General features: G+C 29.6%; 1 protein-coding gene across 3 annotated transcripts in view; it reads right to left on the bottom strand.

Moving 5' to 3' along the window:
• The window catches only part of LOC126761201 (proton-coupled amino acid transporter-like protein CG1139), an 82437-nt gene that overhangs the window by 21759 nt on the left and 39144 nt on the right, over positions 1 to 21534 (bottom strand). Inside the window, exon 1 of one of the 3 annotated variants that reach the window (XM_050477180.1) lies at positions 18949 to 19714. The exons of the other annotated variants lie outside the window; for them this stretch is intronic. Within the exon in view, the coding sequence (XP_050333137.1) occupies positions 18949 to 19002 (54 nt within the window). The 5' untranslated portion in view covers positions 19003 to 19714. Of the gene's footprint in view, positions 1 to 18948; positions 19715 to 21534 lie in introns of those variants that run through there. 3 annotated transcript variants of the gene reach the window in all.

Genomic DNA, 21534 nt, shown 5'->3' with positions numbered 1-21534 from the left:
TTAAAACAAAAACTATTTATTTAAATATGCTTTCGCTTTCAAGCATTTTTCAAAAAATTTTCCACAAACGAAAGTTAGTTTGCACACTCATTGAGAACACTTTATATGCCTTATGTGAAAATACCGCTATTAAAATCAATTTTACAGCATTTTAATGATCTACTAATCGTGCATCTTGCCAAAGCCAAACATGGTGCGGCTACAAAAAGTCCATAAAAATGCGCATCAATGTATTGAAATGCAAACTAGTATACATACATATGTATGTAGATATATATACCATACATATACATATGTATATATATTCACTTTCACATACACATACCCATATAAGTATGTAAAATAGGTAAGGAAAAGAGTAATTGCGCTGCCGAAACTACTTACGTCGCAACTAAACTTTATCACGAGCTGCTCACCTTACAGCAAAAGCAAAAATATGGGAAAAAAATTGCAAAAAAAAGAACAGAAGAAAAAAACGCCGACAAAATTCGCATTAAAATGCAAAACTTAAGAAACTAATGAACTGCACACTTTTCAGCTAAATAAACAAAAGTTCAGCGCTGACTACCTACACCAGCTCCCAAATAGGTATGTACATATTTACATGTAACTTTATATACATATGCGAAAAGGTGAAAAAAAGTGTTGAAAACAGTACATGGAATTGAAAGGTGTATTGTGTATTTGTTGACTCAAGAAACACGATACGAATTAATTAGATTTGAAGTCCGTTAGTTTGAACGATAGAGAGTTGTAGGTTAGAAAGGTGTAAGAGAGAGTGAGCGCGGTGGCATGCCGGAAGGCGCTTACATAAGTGAGGATGAGGTAGTCATATGATGATACAGCTGGTTGCAACAGGTTTTGACTAGACAATAGATTAATTGCAATTAAACTGTTCTCACAATGGACTCGGCAAATGCGAACGAGGGACAATAAAAAACAAGAATGTAATTTCAACCTATTCATTACTGCACTGTTGTTTTCAGTGTACTACGGTTCGAAAACAGTTTGTTAGCTGCATTTATTCTAAACTATACACTATTATGTGTTTACTATTTTATATAGGGTCTCTTGTGTAAAACCAATATGTTTCTTGTTTTTTGTTGTCCACGAAATTTGAGTGGAAAATATGTCTTAAAAAGCTGCCTGAAATCTTTTCATAACTCAAATGGTAACTAATTGAGTTAATAACATAATGGGTGGTCTCCAGATCAAATCTTATCTATAGTAATTGTGGTTATGTTATTATTATGCCGGTTTTTGTTACGGAATGGCAAAAACTTGGTTGAAATTCCCTTAAAGTTTTGTAGATAAAGAGACAAGATCTCAGCTGTGGTTGATTTGAGAATTGTTGGCAGCAATTATACGAAAATCTTCAAGTATATAACTAATAGTGAAGCGAATAAAACATTGAACTGGTATAATTTGAAAAGATGGCATAATATCATAATTACTAATCTACTAAATGGTTGAAAAGAAGGAGCAAATAAAATTATTCATAATATCGACAACCAATATGTATTCTTTTCTTTTAATTTCAACTTGGATTACTTCTTTATTCTTCTATAGACAGATTTTTCAACGAAAAATAGAATGTCTTAAGAAAACTGTGAAAAGTAGAGAAATGGCGAAAATCGAAGACGATAGAGAGTCGTCCTCTCTTATTTACCACTTTATAGAATCATCGTCAAGATATTTTTTTATTTTTCTTGCTAATTGGGAATAATAAAATCTGGAAAAAACTGAGAAATAGAAATTAGAGAAAAGACGACTGAAGACGACGAGGTCGCAAAGAATCATCACAAACATTTTGTAATTATTCTTGCCAATTAAGCATAATAAAATCTTAAAAACCTCTTCCAAAATGTTATTTAATTAATTCTGCTTTATTTATGTTGAACAGTACGTCTGTCGGTACAAAAACTATATTTTATATATATTTATGTAATATTTTAAAAACATACTAAATATTCAGACTTTTTCTATATTTTTCCAGTTCCTAATCAATATGTTCTAACTTTAGAACTACTAAATTAAGAACTCTTTTTGTCAAAGCATTTTTGCATTGAATTTGCTAATATTTTGTATCTAGAAAAGTCTTGTAAATGAGATTTTTCGGGATCTTCTTTAGTATAAGAAGTTTTCAGCCACTGTTAGAGAACTAGGGGTTTCATGTAGTCGCATAAAATTATAAGTTAAAACGAACCGAAAACATAGCGCCGGGAATTGTAATTGCGTAAACTGTTTTTTGCATGTAATACAACAACATTTTTTTTAAACAAGTGTAAAAATTTATGATTTTACGATTTCATCATTTTTTAGAATTTTCTTTTCAATATTTTATAAAAAAAAATGCTTTCGTCGTCAACTTTATGTCCATTTAACCTTAAATGACTTTCTCAAGACCAAAAATGTCACACTTAACAGCAAATCAACAGACAGACTATAGCTTATTGGCTTAAAGTATACTTTAGTCATATGTCTAGCGCATTATTAATCAAAAGAACCTTATTGAACTCAAACTGAAATTTTCTGGTTGCTAATAGAAGGCATTCATAAATTATCTAAGCTGACTGGCAGAGGAATTAACAATGTAAGTACTCATTTACAAAAATAAAAAAAAAAAAAATTAAAATAAAAATGTATATTTTTTTATATTACAATCAACTCTGAAAATTCTACATTATTCAAGGTTGCATTTTTTTTTATTTTAATTATTTATTTATCTTCGTCTTATCATACTTTTCGCTCATCAGCTTTTCTATGAGGTTTAGTAATTGTTTGCTGTAATTATCAAAGGCTAATTTAAGTTAAATTCTTAAAAAATAGATACATGCATATACATATATACACTTGTATGTATATGGATTATATAAAAATAAAAGTCAGTTTATAATCATTTTAGTATGTTGACAAGCTGTTTCCCTGGGTGAGCTATCGTTTCTATAAATTTGTTTATTTATTCGATTCATGAGGGAATCATTTGTATAAATATTGGCTCTTATGACTCAATTAGTACTATTTGTTCGGGAAATGCAATCTTATTAAGTGTATTCATTATTTAGCGCTAAGTTATGTAAATGTCATTGAAATGTATTTATGTCTGTATAGCATGTATGTATGTATTTTAAAATAATAGGGTTTAACTAAAAAAGTTTTCGGGATCCCAATCGAGATTTAATTTATAAAGCAAGATATTTATGGTAGTTCCTAAAAACTTTTTCAGGATCCCGAACATTCGGAAATTAAATTATAAATCATATTATTTAGTATTCAAGCTTTTTTTCGGGATACCGAAGTTTCAGATTTTAATTTAAAAAACATGTTTTTAGTAACCAAACATTTTTCGGGATCCCGAAATTTCAGGTTTTATTTTGTAAAACATGGTATTTAGTTTCTAAACATTTTTTCGGGATACCGAAATTTCGGGATTAAATAGTAACAATCCCGAAAAAGATCGGGATTCAATTTTTATATTTTTTTATATAGCATTATTTTTAAGTGATATCAATCACATTGGCTTAGTGAGTATTACAGCGGCATTAAACATGTTTAGAAGATCTTCAATTTCCACAGCTAACAAACGATTCCATAATCGAACTTTTAAGAACCAAGTTCGCGAAAATATGTTATCAATTTTCTCGGCAATATCAATTAGTCACTTTAGAGATAGCTTAGGCCATCATGTACTTATACTCGAAGAATTCACTAATTATTCCAACCCCTTAAAGTGTCATTCTTTTATATGATAGAGTCAAAAACCGAAAGTAAGGTTTTAGTTCCTGCAAAGTCAACAGATGATATTCCTTAATTTTTAAAATATTAAGTATTGAAAGAGATTGAGAGATCTTCATATGGACTATTCTGAATGCTGGATCGCTTTTAAGCCCAATTAGGTTTCAAAAATAACTGTTTGGTTATCCCGAAGAGAAGCATAGTACCGGTCTGCTCAAGCTCAAAGACTTCGCGTAGTACTAAATATACTATAGATATATGTAAGTAGATATAAAAATTTAAAAAAAGTCTGAAAAATTATTTAAAATTACATTAACGGCAAAAATATGCATATGTATGTATATAAGTATAAACGCCGGTTGTGCTATAACACTTTAAAATATGATGAAATCCCTTTAAGTATGTACGTAAGCTAGTACTACAAACAAGACATCATTAGTAATAAGCGTGTCAGCTGCATATTGACGTATGCAAAGTGCACTCTGCAAATTGATAGGTTGATGCACGAGCAGATATACGAGCCTGAACCTCGTGCCACACGCAAAAAACACATAACGGAAGCGAAATCTGCGCCAATCCAATTTCGACGCCTTTTTATTATAAATTATAACAGGCACTTTAAAGGCGTACCCATGAATATACATACATACTTGTATGTATGTACATATTGACTTTTATAGCTCATCAGGTATACATACATATATTTATATAAGAATATATGAGGTTACATAGGTTTATAAATATGTGTGTCAGTGCGTGGGCGAATGTAGGTTACCACGCGATATTGCACTGATTGCCGCCGTGCGATGTGACGCCGCTAGATAACGACCATCAATTGGCAGTGCATATAACGGTGCATCGCTGCAATTGTCCTACAGTGGGGCAAAATGCATAATATGTGTAACAAAAATAAACAGGAAAATCGAAAGCTGAGCACACAAACTAAGGGGTACGTAAACAAGTATATACATATGTTTTTATTCATATATATAAATACATAGTACATAGTTTGTTTACTTTCGTACACCAGTACTTAAGCTCCATATGTTTTACTGTCGTGCTTACTTATGTGGTTATGTATTTATTTGCATGGTCATTTGAGTGGAGTTGCACTCGTGAAGAGAGTCGCCTGGCACGTGAAAAATATATATGTACATATAATGTACATATGTACATGTAATGATATAAAAAATCGCAATGAATCAATGGTTCCTGGAAAGACCTTGTAGGTAGTTCTTAATTTATGTCTTTAAGTTCTACAATAACTGTGAAGTATTTACTTTGAGGTAGTGATGCCACCTATTAAGTAATTATTACAAATTCAAAATATTTATTTATTCAAAATTTATTAAAATAATATTTTTTCAAATATTTTGAAAAAAAAAACAAAAAAAAATTGGTAAAAAATGCAACTTTATTTTGATTGATAGTAGTCCGACTTGGTAATATACATGTGATATGTTCATGAAATATTTGCTCAAGTAAAAAGATTTTCTATACAAGAGCTGAAGGGGAACCCATGTTACGGGTTCCAAAAATCGAATTTTTTATCGTAAATTATACAAACCCTCTGGAATATTGTCCTAAATTTTCAAGTTGATTCGAGTAATAGTTTCGGAGATACAGCCTTTAGAACTTGTGCGCTCGAGGCTCGCTAGGCTAAGTGCGCCGTCTTTTTCTCGAAACTATGTCTTTGAAGTCGGTTGGCAAGATTTCTCGAGAACTACTCAACCGATCTTCGTGAAATTTTACACAGGTCTTTAAGATACAAATCTTAAGAGCCTGGATGAAGATTTTTTTTTCGATTACAACCACATATTTGAAAAAAAATGTCGAGAAATTTTCATTGTTTGTAAAAATGTCTGCCAAAATCCAATTTTTAGTTTTTTTCTCGTTCATTCAAGTTCTAAGTTAAGGTTTTAACTAAAACCAGTATTTTTCACTTAAGATGATCCTGTAAGGAGTTATTCTGCCAACGCGGGCGCATCTTTCTTTCGAGGGGTCCCCGGAAATGGCGTCGCTTTTCGTCTTTAAAATATTGTTTTAGAAAATTTTCAGAATTTCTTTGTTAATAGTGTATGTTTGTAACAATAAAAAATTCTAAAAAAATATTTCGTTTTTTATATGAGAAGAAAATTGTTTAAAAAAGGCTGTTTCTTACCCGAGGAAACCCATTTAACCCCTTAAATGTGGTCGTATATATTCTATAACATTCTGATATCAGCGATTCCGATAAGCAGCTTTTTAGGGAAAAAATGACGTATGCAAAGTTTTAAAACGATATGACTAAATCGACTCAACTCGTCAGACAGATTATTTATTATATTTTGTAAGGTCTCCGACGTTTCCCTCTGGTTGTTACAGACTTCGTGGAAACTTAATATACCCTCTTCAAGGTATAAAAATATAAAACTCAACTGTTTAGTAAAAATTTCCATTCCAAAAGCCTGTCTGGACTAGATTACAATGTTTTTACATTCTATTATAATATTTTGTAAACAAATTACTATTGTTTGCTATCTACTTACAAATGTATTTTCTATTAAATATTTTTAAGGGCTTAAAAACAAGATGATGCAATTTGCATTAATATGAAGTCTATGAATTCATGGGAAAATACTTTGAGTCGATTTTAAGTGCCTAGACATAATTATTGAGTACATTGTTTTTGTTTATAAGTGCTACTTTAGGCTGAGTACTATGGCTACCGAATTGTATGGATTATAGAGTACTTCAAACGTCTAACCTGATTTTTAGCTCATGGCAACAAGCATGAATACAATAGTTGTTTTTAAGGCTTCATCATATTTTGATGATGAAGGAAATGAAACAGAATATCATTCAAAAAAGTGCGAATGCCGATAGAGAGAAGTTTAAATAACCATAAATTTAGAATGGATGTAATCTGATACGTATACCATAAGTACCCGTTTAGGGATGCTCTGCAACCACCCAGTAGAAAGTATTGGCAATTGGCAATAGTTTTCGAAAATGTTCCTTTTCATAGAAAACGAGAAAAGCGTTTAATGGGAGGGTCTCTCAATAAGTACTTAACATCGATAAATGCCAGAGATTAACTAAAATAGATTAAAAAATATAATTATTGGGCTCGTAACAACTCCACTTTACTTGCTTATATTTTTTATATTTGACAGCCCTTTATAGGCTTGTGACAAGTCTTTTTCGTTCTTATGACAGTTTTGAGAGCACTCAAAGCCATTACTTTGTTAGAAAAGCATTCAAAGTCAAGTAAAAAAAGTAATCAATGGCATTTTTTCAATATCCTCTGACTTCAAATTGACACTCCAGACATAGAACTACCTGACTGAAATTTAATTAGTCAGAGAATATTTAGACTTACTACACATATTCGCATTTTTTTGGAAATTTGGTTCTGAACCTAGCTTAGCTACGACAATAATCTATATATATATTGTTTTGGAAATTTGGTTTTGAACCAAGCTTAGCTACAAGAAAAATTAAAATTTTTTCCCAAATTAAATTATTCCAGATAATAAATAATAGTTGATCGAGATCGCTGTGTAACTGTTTCACACAAGTATAAAACTGGTTAATTTCTGCTCAAACTCTCCATATGACGTATTGTAGTGAAAAATGCTACTAGCTTGTATGGATAAAACTCGACGCAGGGTATTCACATAGCCAATTATTATCGTCTATGCTGGCGACTACATATGTACATATCTATTATTTATAGGTGAAATGAGTTCACATATCAGTGCTGGAAATTGAGCACCTTTTTATTTAGCAACGATGACAATTTAAATGTGTTATTGATTCCTCTACCTACTTAACTGCATACAACATATATATTTACATATTTATTTATTTATAGGGAATTCGCATAAATTGGAGCATGTTATCAACAGAATTATTGTGGATTGGAGTATTTGTATGCAATATACAATATATTATATATATACATATGTAGATATGTATGTGTATTATTTTACAAAGACACGGGACATTGATAATTGATTTCGTTATGTAATTATATACTATAGCGATAGCAATGTTAAATTTTAAAATTTTTGGCAAAATTTAGTCTTCACGCTCGACAATGAAGAAATGAAGCGGTTTTGTGCATTACAAAAAATTCAAATAGCGCAAATATGATAAATAAAAAATTATAATAATTTAAAAAAATTCATTAATTAAATTAATAAATAAAAAAATATATACACTAAATAAATTTTATATTCAAAAATTAAAATAAAATCAATAAAAATAATAATCGAATATTTAATAGGAAAAAAATTAATTAGCATCTTAATTAACAAAATTGTTAAAATCAAAATATATTATTATGAATAAAAAATCAATATATAAAAAATTAGTTAATTAAATTAATAAAAATTAAATTAGTTAATTAAAAAATAAAAAATTAATAAATAAAAAAATTTTAAATATTCAAAAATTAAAATAAAATCATTAAAAATAAAAATCTAACATTTAATAAGAAAAAATTTTAATTAGAATTTAATTTAACAGAATTTTTAAAATCAATATATATTATGAATAAAAAATTAATTAAATTTAGAAAAATTATTAATTCATTAAAAAAATTGTTAATTAAAAATAAAAAAATTTTAAATATTCAAAAATTAAAAAAAATCATTAAAAATAATAATCTAATATTTAATAAGAAAAAAATATCTTTAGAAAATTAATTAACAAAATGTTTAACATATAATTCCAGTTAATACAGTGTGAAGCTTGACGCACGAGCAATTCCAGAAAAAATTAAATATCCCATGTGGCCTGTGACTTTTCCTATTAATTTTATTATGCACTTATCTCAAATTCTCAATAATAAAAAATGCCGTTTTAACTGTTTTCACATGTTTTCATAAAAAAATACAACTATTCTGTTAAGAACTTGACTTTGGGGTAACTACCGAAGCTTTTTATTACAGTCCAAACCAAACAAATATTAGTTATATATAGATAAAATATATGACTACTAACGTTAAATAAAAAAAAATAACAAAATGTGAATTATGTAAAAAATTATGAATTATGAAAAAAATATGAGTCACATGACCCTAAAAAAATATTCAAAAAAATATAAATTACATAAAAACTTATGTATTATGAAAAAACAGTTATGAATAAGGAAAAACAATAATGTCATAGATGCATAAAAACATTTAAAAAATTATATATGTACATATATAAAAAATTGTGAATAAAAAATTAAATCATGAGCCACAAGACCCATTAAAAAAAAACATTTAAAAAATATAAATTAAGAAAAAAAATATGAATAAAAAAATAAAATTATGCGTTACTAATAAATAAAGGGTGTTCCAAAACTAACGCAAGATTTAAAATTGCAGTCGTTTCTGCATGTAGTGAAGTACTGTAAACCCTCAAAAAAAATCGCTAGCTGACAGTTTAGGCTTATAAAAAATGGCGCATTACACGATAGAACAACGTGTATTCATTATTGAACACTATTTCAAAAATATGAAAACTTGGCGACCGCAGTTCCAAAATTCCATACAAAATATAGTCGAATAGTGTATTAAGTACGACAACTGTGAAGATTAATTGAAATGGCGACAAATTTAAAATTTGCGTTAATTTTGGGACACCCTTTATCTGCAAAATAATGATTTTTAATTCCATTCAGCAAGAGCTCAAAATAAAAGAAAAAATTGCGAATTAATATTTTTTCGCAAAATTTTTAAAAATATTTTTGTTGCTTTTTTTTAATTATTCAATTATTTTCGTTAGTGTTTCACTTTTTTTATCATTATTATTTTTTTTTTATTTTTTAGCATATTAATTAAGGCATTTTTAATATTAAAAAAATGCTATTTTTAAATTTATTTCGGAATATCATATATGTATCTTCATTAACTCATTTTTATTTTTATAATTTTTGTTATTGTTATTATTTGCATTATTCATATTTTATTTTTATTATTACAAATCGGTAATATTATTACATATTAAATATTGTGATTAGTATTATCATTATTATTTAATTAACATTATTTTTTTAATATTATTATACAAGTATATTTTATGATTTTATTATTTTTTTATTACATTTTTTTATTGTAATTATTATTATTATTATTATTTTTATATGTATGTTACTTATTTTCCACTATTTGTTCAATAAACGATTTTTTTACGAGACTGCCAACAAAAATATTATATAAAAATATACCTAAATATTATACCCACACACATACAAATACTAACCGTTATTTTTAAATCTTACTTAATATTATCTTTCCCGATAACCCTTTTGTTTACCTCATATAGGGTGTGCAAACAGTATTTTAGCAGGAAAATGCGATGCGTGGAGTACTCACACGCCTATCATACATACATATGTATTACATAAGCAAGTATTTGTGTACATAGGCATATCACAGACTAATTCGCAGTTTGCGCAGCACAGTGTTTGCATTAACCTTTGAGCACACCTAGGCTACATACATACATACATATAAACTGCTTACAATGTGTGCAAATTTACATATCGCAAGTTCAGTGAAAACTTTTCTTACATTTAAACTAACAGTTTCATATAGTGCATACATATACATACATGCATAAATACTATATATACATATACCCATATTTAAATATTATTTCAAAAATTATCGCTTAAAATGATTTCATAGCTTCATAAAACCCGAGTTAATGACTTTCTATATTTACACTTGCCATTCGAAAAATGCACATGTCCATATTCATAGTAGTTAGCTTAGAGTTTCCACATTTTTAAGTTATTAGAAAAAGTTTATAGGTTTATATTACATTATATTTGGTATATATAGAAGAAATGTTTATATGTACTTATATAGAACACACATTTACTATTTTTGTCTAAATTAAAGAAGATCGTGTGACGGCTCTAAGAAAATACATATATTACAATCTTAATGCATATGTATGTTTTGAAATAAGAAAATTGTGGGTAAATTTGACCTGTGTACAAGTATAACGGAACAATTAAATGTTTATAGATTTTTTTGGTATAATTCAGTCCTAAGAGCAATAACTCCGATATTTTTATAAGCCTCGGCTAATATAAATGAAGGAAACTAACAATTTTTGTTAAAAAAATATTTGATTTAAAGTATAGTAATGAACAGAGTTGCCACTTAATCTCAAAAAAAATTTACTACTTCTAAAATCTTTAAAAAACAATGCAGGATTTCAAACAAAATGTTATATGTAAGAACTTTTTTGTTCAATTTTATGAGCAGAGTTGCCAATTATCAGAAAAAGTTACTTATTATTGTAAAATGGAACGAATCAGAGATATTAAATGCTAATAAGAACAAATATTCGCTACTGTAAAAAAAAATATTTAAATATCCAAGGTTGCCAGCGTTTATTAAATTTGTTTTTAAACGGAAGAAATGTAATTTTTTTTTTTATTTCATATACATAAGTTTTATATAAATCCAAACTAAAATTAATAACTTATATTTTAATAAACATTTGATCATATGCATATGTATATAAAGGAAATAAACGTTTAACCCAATATTTTTTATTAAAATTAATTTATTTAGAGCATAATAGTGAACAGAGTTGCCATCTACTCTCACAAAATAATGCACTACTTTTAAATTCTTGCAAAAAAATCTGCACCATTTTAGCAAAATTTTGTTTGTAAAATCTTAACTTTGTAAAATTGTATCAACAGAGTTGCCAATTAACAGTAAAATATTTTAAATATTGCGGAAAGTATTTATTACAGATAATAAATGCTAAAACGTTTATTTTTAAAGTTTGTTTTTATGATAAATTAATAAGATTTTAATTTTAAAAAATTTTATTAGAATTTAAATATTATAGTAATTTTTGAAAAATTAAAAATATCAAAAATTTAGATGTAGGTAGATTTATGGTAGAGCAAAAGATAAAAATTTATAGATAACAGCACTAGACCAATAGTAACTAGTTCACGAACCACTTACCATTCAACTTTTAAACAAAATAATGCAATATTTCCATCTCAGCAAATAGAGGTAATAGTATCGAATTCAAACACTGGTCCATTTGTAACTAGTTACCGGACCACTTGCATTTGTACATTTTTACAAATAATTCACTAATTGTGCACGTTCGAAAATAAGGGTAATTTTCAAATTTTAGCATTGGACCAATAGTGACTAGTTATGCACCACTATTTATTTAACTTTTAGAAAAATTAGTGCATTATTTGCGTGTCAACGAATAGCGGAAACAATTGCATATTAAAAATATGAATATTATAAAATGCAATAAGCTATAACTAAGCAAAACGCCCATTTTTAGCATGTGCGTATAAGGCAAACGAACAAAAACTGCAAGCGCTACCATACTTGGTGGCAAATGCACATACATACGTACATATGTTTGTATGTATGTATATACATACGTATAAAACGAACAATGCAAAGGTGAAATAATTTCGACTAATTCCTGCAATTTTTTACGAGTATAATAGCAAATGAAAAGAACGCGCGGCAGAAAATATGCAAATACACATATCTATATGAGTGTGTGTATGTACTATGTATGTAGTGCAAAATGAGTTAAAAGTACAAAAAACGAAACAGAAAAAATTTGTAGTGAGTAAATGAGCAAACAAACCAACTGTGCGGCACTGTAATGTGCACGCTAAAGTCGACCAACTCAGCAGACAGCAAAACAATCGAAACGACCTACAGTCGAAGCGACTAAGCAACCAAACAACCGAGCGACCAAACGACCAAGCGACCGCTGAAACGACCAAATAACCGACTGACCGACCTAACACCCGACCATGCAACCAAGCAAACAATCGTGTTACACTTTATCGTTCTACCAAGTACTCGTGTGTTAAAAGTATATGTTATTCTGCGTTTGTATGGGTGTTATTCGGTATTTCTGTATATATACTATACATACACCGACAGATATACAATACACTATACAGACTATACCGACTACTTGCTTTACTTTGCACTTTGGCAGTTCGAAAATGCTGACCAAGTGCGAGGTAGGTAGTCAAGTCGTAGCCCAAAGCCAAATTATATACATATGTTTGTGTTGTTGTAAATATGTATATACATACAGTAAGAACTACAAATAGAACAAGAAGCAATAAGAACTGAGGCTCAACATCGTCTACTGGGTATTAGATAGCCAAACGACAGTGGCTAATGTTTAATTATTTTTATACTTGTTGTTGTATGGTTGGTTTATAGTCGGCATATAGTGTTACGAGATATCGAATTGAAGAATGTTTATGCGTTGGCCAAAGTATACAAGCGAGTATGTGACTACATAACTACCCGATGACGAATGTAGCATGCCTCACTCATGAACGGCTCGCAGCTCACATACTCTTCTGTCACTTTCTCGCTGCTGTGATTTGCTGGCGGCGAAAGACAAAGCAATAAATAATGTCGAAGTCTTGCATAGCATAAATGCAAAACGAAACTGGTGTGTGTTGCGACGAACCGCCGGACTGAATGCAGAGTGCGCACAGTGGAAAATTCCACTGTTTTTTCAAGCAAGAAGAATTTTTTTATGTCGTGCCGCACACATACACACACACAGTGCTGTTAAGGTACACACTGTGTGCTATTCAGCGGTCTAAGCGGGCATAAAACGTGCTTTACCCCGATATCAACGCTGTAACGTGAGCGTCGAAAAAAGAGTCGACAAAAAATATATCAGATAAATAATAAATATAGCGTAGTAGTGGAAAAAATTCGAAAAAATGTGAAAAAATCGTGGATATATGCGGATATATGTATATATAGTGGTGAAATAAATAATTCATTTGTAGAAAGGTATTTTAAAAAATATTTATGAAAGCTAAACTTTACAAAAAATTTTTGAAAGCAAATACATATATACATCTGTATGTATGTACCATCAAGTTAACTGATCAAAATTTTAGATTTTTTAATATTTTTTATTAATTTTAGAGTTTTCAATTTATATTTTATTTTAAAAATCTTCTTGTTATTTAAAAAAATAATGGCTCATTGGCCTACCAGATTAACCTAACCTAACCTAAAAAAAATTTATTGTCAGAGAAACATAACACGGTTTAGCCACAAGTATATTTTGATATACTATATACATATCTACAAACATACATATGTACAATATGTTCATACATATTAATTTCTATAAGTAATCCGATTAAATAGTAAGGGTTAAAAATTCCTGCAATTATTTGGCAATCGGCATTGCAGTGTTTTATTTTTAGAGCATTATAATGTTTTTGATGTAATATTAGAAAAATCTCATTCTCATAAACTTACTTAAGTATACCCTCTAGGAAGTAGATATACATATGTACTATTTGTATCTAAGTAAGGTTTATTTAGTTTGCCTAAAGATCCTATAAGCTGCCTTATAATAAAATATTACCCGAAAAAATCCTAAATTGCACGTAAAACACTTGAAAAAATATCCAAATTGATATTTTTTTGTTGTTGTAAAAAATACCGAGGAGAGATATAAATCGTATTAGAGTCCTGAAATAAGTTAAAAATTCGTATAAAAGGAGCAAAGATCAAAAAGGATCTGGATCTGGTTATTCTCAACATACATATGTAAATGTATATTGAATATACATAAGTAAGGTAAGAGCAACACTTTCGGCCAGCCAGCGCATAATTTTAGACCATTGTAACCAGACTAGACGTCACTACGAACATTGTACCAAACCCCACCATGTTAATGAACTCCGTCTAAGGTGGCAATGTGACCGAGAAAAGGAAACCCACGAAGAATTAAGCACATCATTCACATACTCCAGTAGAGAAGATCAGACCAAAGGTTCTGTGATTGAGGTTTTGTGAAAAAATGGATCAAAGGGTGTTTCAAGAACAGGAGCGGGCTTTTTACATAGTAAGGCATACACAAATGGCAGCTTCAAACTAAATGACTACAATTCATACTTTCAGACCGAAATTGTGGGCATAAGAAAAGACGCCAAGTAGGTTTCAGCTCTAACCGTCTAATCCATAAACATTTTAGTGGATAGCCAAGCGGCAATTAAGGCTATCCGTAGTCTAATTCTAAGTCGCATGGCTTTGGGTTATGTAAGCAGACAATAACTAGACTTTTAACAGATAACTTAGTCAATAACATCTGCATACCCAGTCATATAGGAACAGAAGGAAATGAAAAGGCAGATGAGTTGGCCCGATAGGCGACAGCAGGAAACACAATTCCTCTAAGCTATCCCAGACTCTTCCGCATCTTCAAAGAGTGCCCAGCTTTTAGTCGGATGAGACGTGATATATTTCACGGCTGCCAATGATCCAACTTTAGAGACATTAGGCAGCTAGGGTGGACAAGCAGCAGGTTTGGTACCAAATCCACAGAGTTGCTGGATAAGGCTTAATTCGGTTAACTCCCGGGAGCACTTTGGGCCTAAGAATGGCCTAAATACGATAGCTCACGGTTCGGCGTTCATGAAATTCCCTTTTTAACTAACCAAGCAAGCAAAGATCAGCATTTGAGCTCATTATCTTTTGATAATTTTTCAGAACACAACATTTTTATAAGCTCCTATAACCAATCCATATAATTTTCTATTAAATATAATTGCAATTTTCCTCAATTTAGCAAAAGATTTTCAAATCAACAAAAAATCAGCGCCTTTAATGCACATAAATCTGCAATCAGCCAAATAAATGCTGAGTGGGCGAAAAGTACTCGTTCAACCCACGGTGACTGCCAGAGCTACACTCGGCCGTAGTGGATCTGCAGGCGCCGTCGCTGCCGTCGGCATTTGGTGTTGCGTGTGTTGCCACAAAGTTGAGTGACATTAGCTTTTGGGGGTGGTTGACAAGGAATTGCTGGGCAAATGGTTGAGTGGGTAGCCACGAAAATCCCTACTGCACACAGCTCATGAATAGAACACGAACACACACATAAGCAAAGCTAGAAGTAAATATGTCTAAAGACATGCAACGGATGGCATATTGCATGCAACACTTACAAATGTATGCAGCAAAGTGGGTGGTGGGAGGCGCAGCATTTTGTTCGCTGGGTTTGATGCACAGCCTTTTGGCTGGAGTTAGTGGCGTGCTAGTAGCCGAAATAGCTAGCGCATGCTAGGGGTGGCTTTTCTAAGCAAACGCAATACATTCACTGAAAACATACATATGTATGTATGTGCATATACATAGATAAATATATATATATTTACGTGTAAACGTAGTTTTATGGCCAATTCGTTTATTAATTACGCGCATATCACTACGGCAACGCCGGTAACGTAACGGCTTATATACTCATATACATATAAGTGTGATTACTTTTATTACGAAACTGCATGCAATCAAACCTTGCCAATTATAGGCCCGGCTAATAATAAGCACACACACATGCAAACAAATGTATTATATTCACATTTAATCACATATTTATAGATGTTTAGAGATAAACAATACTCTATCGGTAGATTGATATGCAAACGGAAGCGTCGAAAGTAGCGATAAGATGGTGAAAAAGCAAAGCAACAACAACAATAAAGTGTAAATAAAGAAACGAAGAGTCGGAAATGATAAATGCTGTCAATTTAAGTTACTCAGCGGTAATAAAGCATGACGCATTTGTTGCTAATTTTACGATTTAGTTAAATTAAGTATTCAGAAATTTGCTCGAAGCAGTTACAATTGTAATTGCTAAACAAAATTTTTGTAAAAATATTTATAATACATAAGTAAATAAAATTTAATGTTTTTGAAATTGAAAAAAAAAATAAATTTAAAAAGATAAATATTATATTAATTACATGAAGCCACGTAATTTTTTATAAATTATAAATATTAAAATATATTAAAAGCAAAGCATTATTTAATATTTAAAAAATAAATTATTTATAATTTAAAGAAAGTAATTAATTAAAAAAAATTTTTGTTTATTTTTTTTTTTTAATTTTTTATATTAACAAGTTTTTAAAAAATTGTTTAAAATATTCTTTAATTTAAAAAATTATAATTTTTTTAATAGATTAATTTATTTTATTTTATTTTTTACTGATTTTTTTATTTGTTAAAAATATTTGTAAAAATAATATTTGTTAAAAATTAAAAAAATATTTTCTTAAAAATACTAATTCAATACACATAAATATTTATAAAATCAAGTTTCGAATTAGAAAATTTGTTTTTGACAACTTGACTTTTAGTCAAATTTTTTATAATTTTTTTTTTAATAAAAAAATAAATAAATAAATTATAAATATAAATATTTTTTAATAAAAAAACGTATAAATAATTAATATTAATTATGAAAATTAAATTTTGTAGATTAAATGCTGACTTACTAACGTGCTTTATTTATCATAAATAAATTGATGATTTTTAGTTATTTTAGTATATACATAAATTTTAGTAAAATCAAGTTTCGTAATCAAAAAAATACTTTTGTTCATATTATTCTTTAAAATTTTAGTTTTTAAGAAATAATAATATTTCATAATATTTTTTTGTTTTTCTAAAAAACTTTATTTTACTAAAATTTATATGGATGTACATAATTAAAAAAATAAATTTTAATACTATAAAATATATATAAATAAATAAAAATTAATTAATTTTATTTTCAGTTCATACTAAAATTTAACGCAATTTACAAAAAAATGGCTAATTTATTTCGTGTTTTTCTATATTTTTATGACATGATTTGTTCAATTTAGTTTAATAAAATTACTTTTAAGCATATTAAGCAAAAATTAAATTAAAAAATATATATAATAAAATAATAATATAATAACAATAAAAAATAGAAAAACATATTTTTTGTTCATATGTATTACATTTTTTTATTTTTGATATATATTTATTATTATTTTTTACATTTTATTTAATAGATTGTGTTTTTCCATTTTAAATTATTAAAAAGTAAAAATATTGTTAATGTTTTGAGTTGCAGTTTTTGAAGTAAATAATATTTGTTTTTTTAATTTTAATTTTAGTTTTAAAAACCTTATTTTTTAGTTTGTTGATTTTTTTTATTAATTGATTGAATTGATTATTATTGTTTTTGTATTAATTTTTCAATTATTTAAAATTATAATTTTAGTTTATAAAATTTTATTTTTATTCTTGGATTTTTTTATTTTTTATTGTATTAATTTTCTAATATTTTAATTAAATTTCACTTTTTTGAAAAAAAAGAACGAATTAAGTATTTAATTTACAAAACAAATATATTTTTTAAAATACTTGAGAAAAAAAAAATAGTGCAAGTTATTTGTTAAAAAAAGTTTATTGTTTTTTAAAACATTTTTAATTTTAAAACATTTCTTAGTTGTTTTATCAATTAAAAACAATAATTGCAGTTTTGTCATTAGAAAAATGTAAATATTATAATTTTAGAGTTGAAAAAAAATTAATTATTAAACATTTATTTTCAGAAAAAATATTAATATTTTTTTAATAATTTTTTTTTGACAACCTTTGCATAAAAAGTTGCATCATTTACACCTAACTTTCTGTTAAATTAATTAAATACCTTAAAAGCAACGCAATTTCACAACATTCTCCCTCTCTCCCTTCCTCATTCTATCACTCAATTACAGTTTTCAAAATCAATTTCATACAAATGAATACCATTGAACTCAAAATATATGCATCAAAAGCAAATTGAACACATTTTTACAAAAACATTGTATATTTACAACAACATTGCATATTTACAACAACATTGTATATTTACAACAATTCCAACTACACTACAATCAACTTCATTAATAGAATTGCACACCACACTCCTCAACTCCTCTCATGCGCTAGGCAGTGACTTCTGGTTACGCAACTCCCCAACCTGTGTGAGGCATTAGAAAACGCTCAAACTAGAATTTAAACTTGAAAACAGTAGAATTCAAATTAATGAACTGCTTTGGGCCTATTTCGACACTACTTCCCGACCCATAGAAATTGTCATAAGACAATATGCCGCTAGACACATTAGTGCATACAATACTACGAAGAGTCTGGTCTGCCGACAACTAACGACAATTCGATATGCTGAAAAAAGCGCAACAAATCGCTTCGAACCGGGTACTTTTAGCTAAACAGCAGCGGGTGCATTATTCCAGGCAGCAATTGCGAATTATAAGTATATTATATATATTTATATATAAATGTAAATAAATATATACTCATATGCTATATATGACGGCTGATATCGCGTTAACTATTGCTAAGTACTTACGGTATATGACGTGGGCGCCAGCGGCGTGCGTGAGTCACTCTTGTGGAAACTCATGATCTCGACTTCTCGTTACACGATCCCGTGAAACTTAAATTATATCCGAAAATCTTACGTCTCGAGATTCTGCAATGACCTTGGGCTGTTGTTTTTGTTGCACTAGTGGTGAAGCGGCTTCGTTTCTGCTTTTTTGCTATTTATTATACTCTCTTGCTTTCGTATAATCACGAGCCTTAAGTGTGTGTATGTGTGTCGTAACTCCGTTTGTGCGTGTTGACTTAAGTACATAAAAGCACGGTTTCAAAAACACACGACCGCACGACTTTACAACTTTTTCAAATGCTTCTCAAACTGTGTTCCAGAAACTTCCAAACTAACTATGCTAAGCGCGCTTACTAAGTATGCTATCGTTATACGATTCGAACAGTCTTTGTTTAACTACAAAATTCCGTTTTAAATAACTTTTAATTACAAGTAAATTAGATAGCAATAACGCAACGGTAATGCGTTTTTAAGTACTAAGCTACAAAATTGCTCGAAAAAAATTTAATTTTTTTTTTAGTGAATTTTGTATATTTTAGTTTTGATATTTCGAAAAAATATCAATTTGCCGTTACGTTTGAGATTACTTTAAATAAATTTTGGGTATTTATGCTTATTGAAAGTAGGAATTCTAATTTATGTATGTCTGGCTTTGCTGGTGTAAATTTACGAGTACCGAAAAGAGACAACCGCACTGTTTGACATTCAAAGCAAGAATGCCAACATTGCCATTTCGATGAGCGAACACAACCCGCCGCGGCAATCGGAGTTCAGAGCCAGCGCCGCGGCAATACAGACTATAGCGCCACCATCGACAACGAAATGCAGTCACTTACAACCAACACAGACAAGCACCAACATCGCCGCTAGAGCTCCGTTTCGCCGTTTGCTGTGTGCTACGTTAGTCGGTTCAACGTTCTGACGGTTTGTTCGTTTGCTTGTGTTTGCCCTTTCCCCCAACTAAGCATATGTATGTACATGTTTGTGCATGTGTGCGCTTGTATGTGCATGTGTGTGTCATTCATTTGTTTTATTTTCATATAGAACGCGTGCGTTGGTGTGTTTGTGTGCCTGCTTTGTTTGTCGGCTGCTTCCCTTGTTTCGGCGGAACAGCAATAACGACTGTTTGACGCTTCGGCTGCTTTTCGGATTCACGTTCTGACTGTCGGAAACACGTTTTCACTGTCGGAAACACGTTCTGGCTGTCGGTTTTCGTGCAGCGATCGGTTGGTCGGTCGGTAAGTCAGTTCGTCCATCATGTGTGCGTGTACGTTCGTCCTGCTGCAGTCAGTTTGAGGTCCTCTCTGCGTTTTCAATTTCATTCAAGTGTATGTGTGTGCGTGTTTGTTGTAGTATAGACATGTTTTTGTTGTTGCCCCTTTATATAACAATAATACCTAAGTATTTATGTGCATAGCAGTGGTTGTTTGGAAGTTGTATAGTGAATGCAATCACTTTTGTCTCTCTGAGTGTGCAAACACACATCCCTACATAGAAATATGCATGCATACATACACACATCCAAACATCCACACATACTCGTGTTTGTTGATTTGTCTGTCGCTACTTCTAAGCGCGTAAAAAGCATTTGAAAAACAGTAGTTTATTGCTCGTAAAGTGAGAGTGAGTTTAGAAGCGAGTGTTTCTGTGCAATCTATGCAAATGTTTTTTCCTTTGTTTTTTTTTTTGTTGCAATTAGAACTCTAATAATAGCTCTCACTTGTGCGACGAAAATAAATGAAAGGTATACATTAATTTTAATAATTATAGAAGCGTAGTGATAATATACACCCTGCAGGGCAAGAGGAAACTAATCAGATATTATACATTATACTAATTTACGACTAGTCTATTAGCACTTGTTTTAAAACTGGTCTTCAAAAGATTAGTATTCTGCTAACTAGTTCTTCTACATTATGCCAGTTTATTTGATTTATACCAGTTACGATCCCATTTGCTAAATTTCGGAATTGGAAAGCTATATTTAGTAGCTTATAAAGAATTAGTTTTTTAAAAATCACATCACTAATCAATGAAATCATTAGATATAGCTTTCCAATTCCAAAATTTAGCAAATGGGATCGTAACTGGTATAAATCAAATAAGCTGGCATAATCTAGTAGAACTTTGGAAGTCAACTGATCTAATTTATTTTTGTTTTCACCTATATTGACTGAAAAGAGAAAGGAGCTAATACATAAACTCGCACAAAAGTAGTGAATCGAACGGTAACTGGTATAAATCGCTTATAAAAAATTCAATTTTTCTTACTTTCACCTAGTGTGTATGTATATCGGTAAGAAAGAGAGACGAGCAAATACTTAGCGCGCAGAAAAGTAGTGAATCGAACAGTAACTGGTATAAATCTCATATAAACTGGCATAATTTAGTAGAACTAGTGTGGAAGACAGTTATAAGGAAATAAACTTACAACTTTTTGTATAAAAATAGTTAAATTTTTTATCATTTGTTATTTTTTTACGCATTCGCTCAAACATAGCGAGCAATGAAGTTGCGAATCGAAGACGCATATGTAGGCATGCGTAG

The sequence above is a fragment of the Bactrocera neohumeralis genome, chromosome 6, assembly GCF_024586455.1.
Source record: "Bactrocera neohumeralis isolate Rockhampton chromosome 6, APGP_CSIRO_Bneo_wtdbg2-racon-allhic-juicebox.fasta_v2, whole genome shotgun sequence".
Taxonomy (NCBI): domain Eukaryota; kingdom Metazoa; phylum Arthropoda; class Insecta; order Diptera; family Tephritidae; genus Bactrocera; species Bactrocera neohumeralis.
The sequence above is the reverse complement of the archived record's forward strand: the minus strand, read 5'-3'. Positions and strand labels throughout refer to the sequence as shown.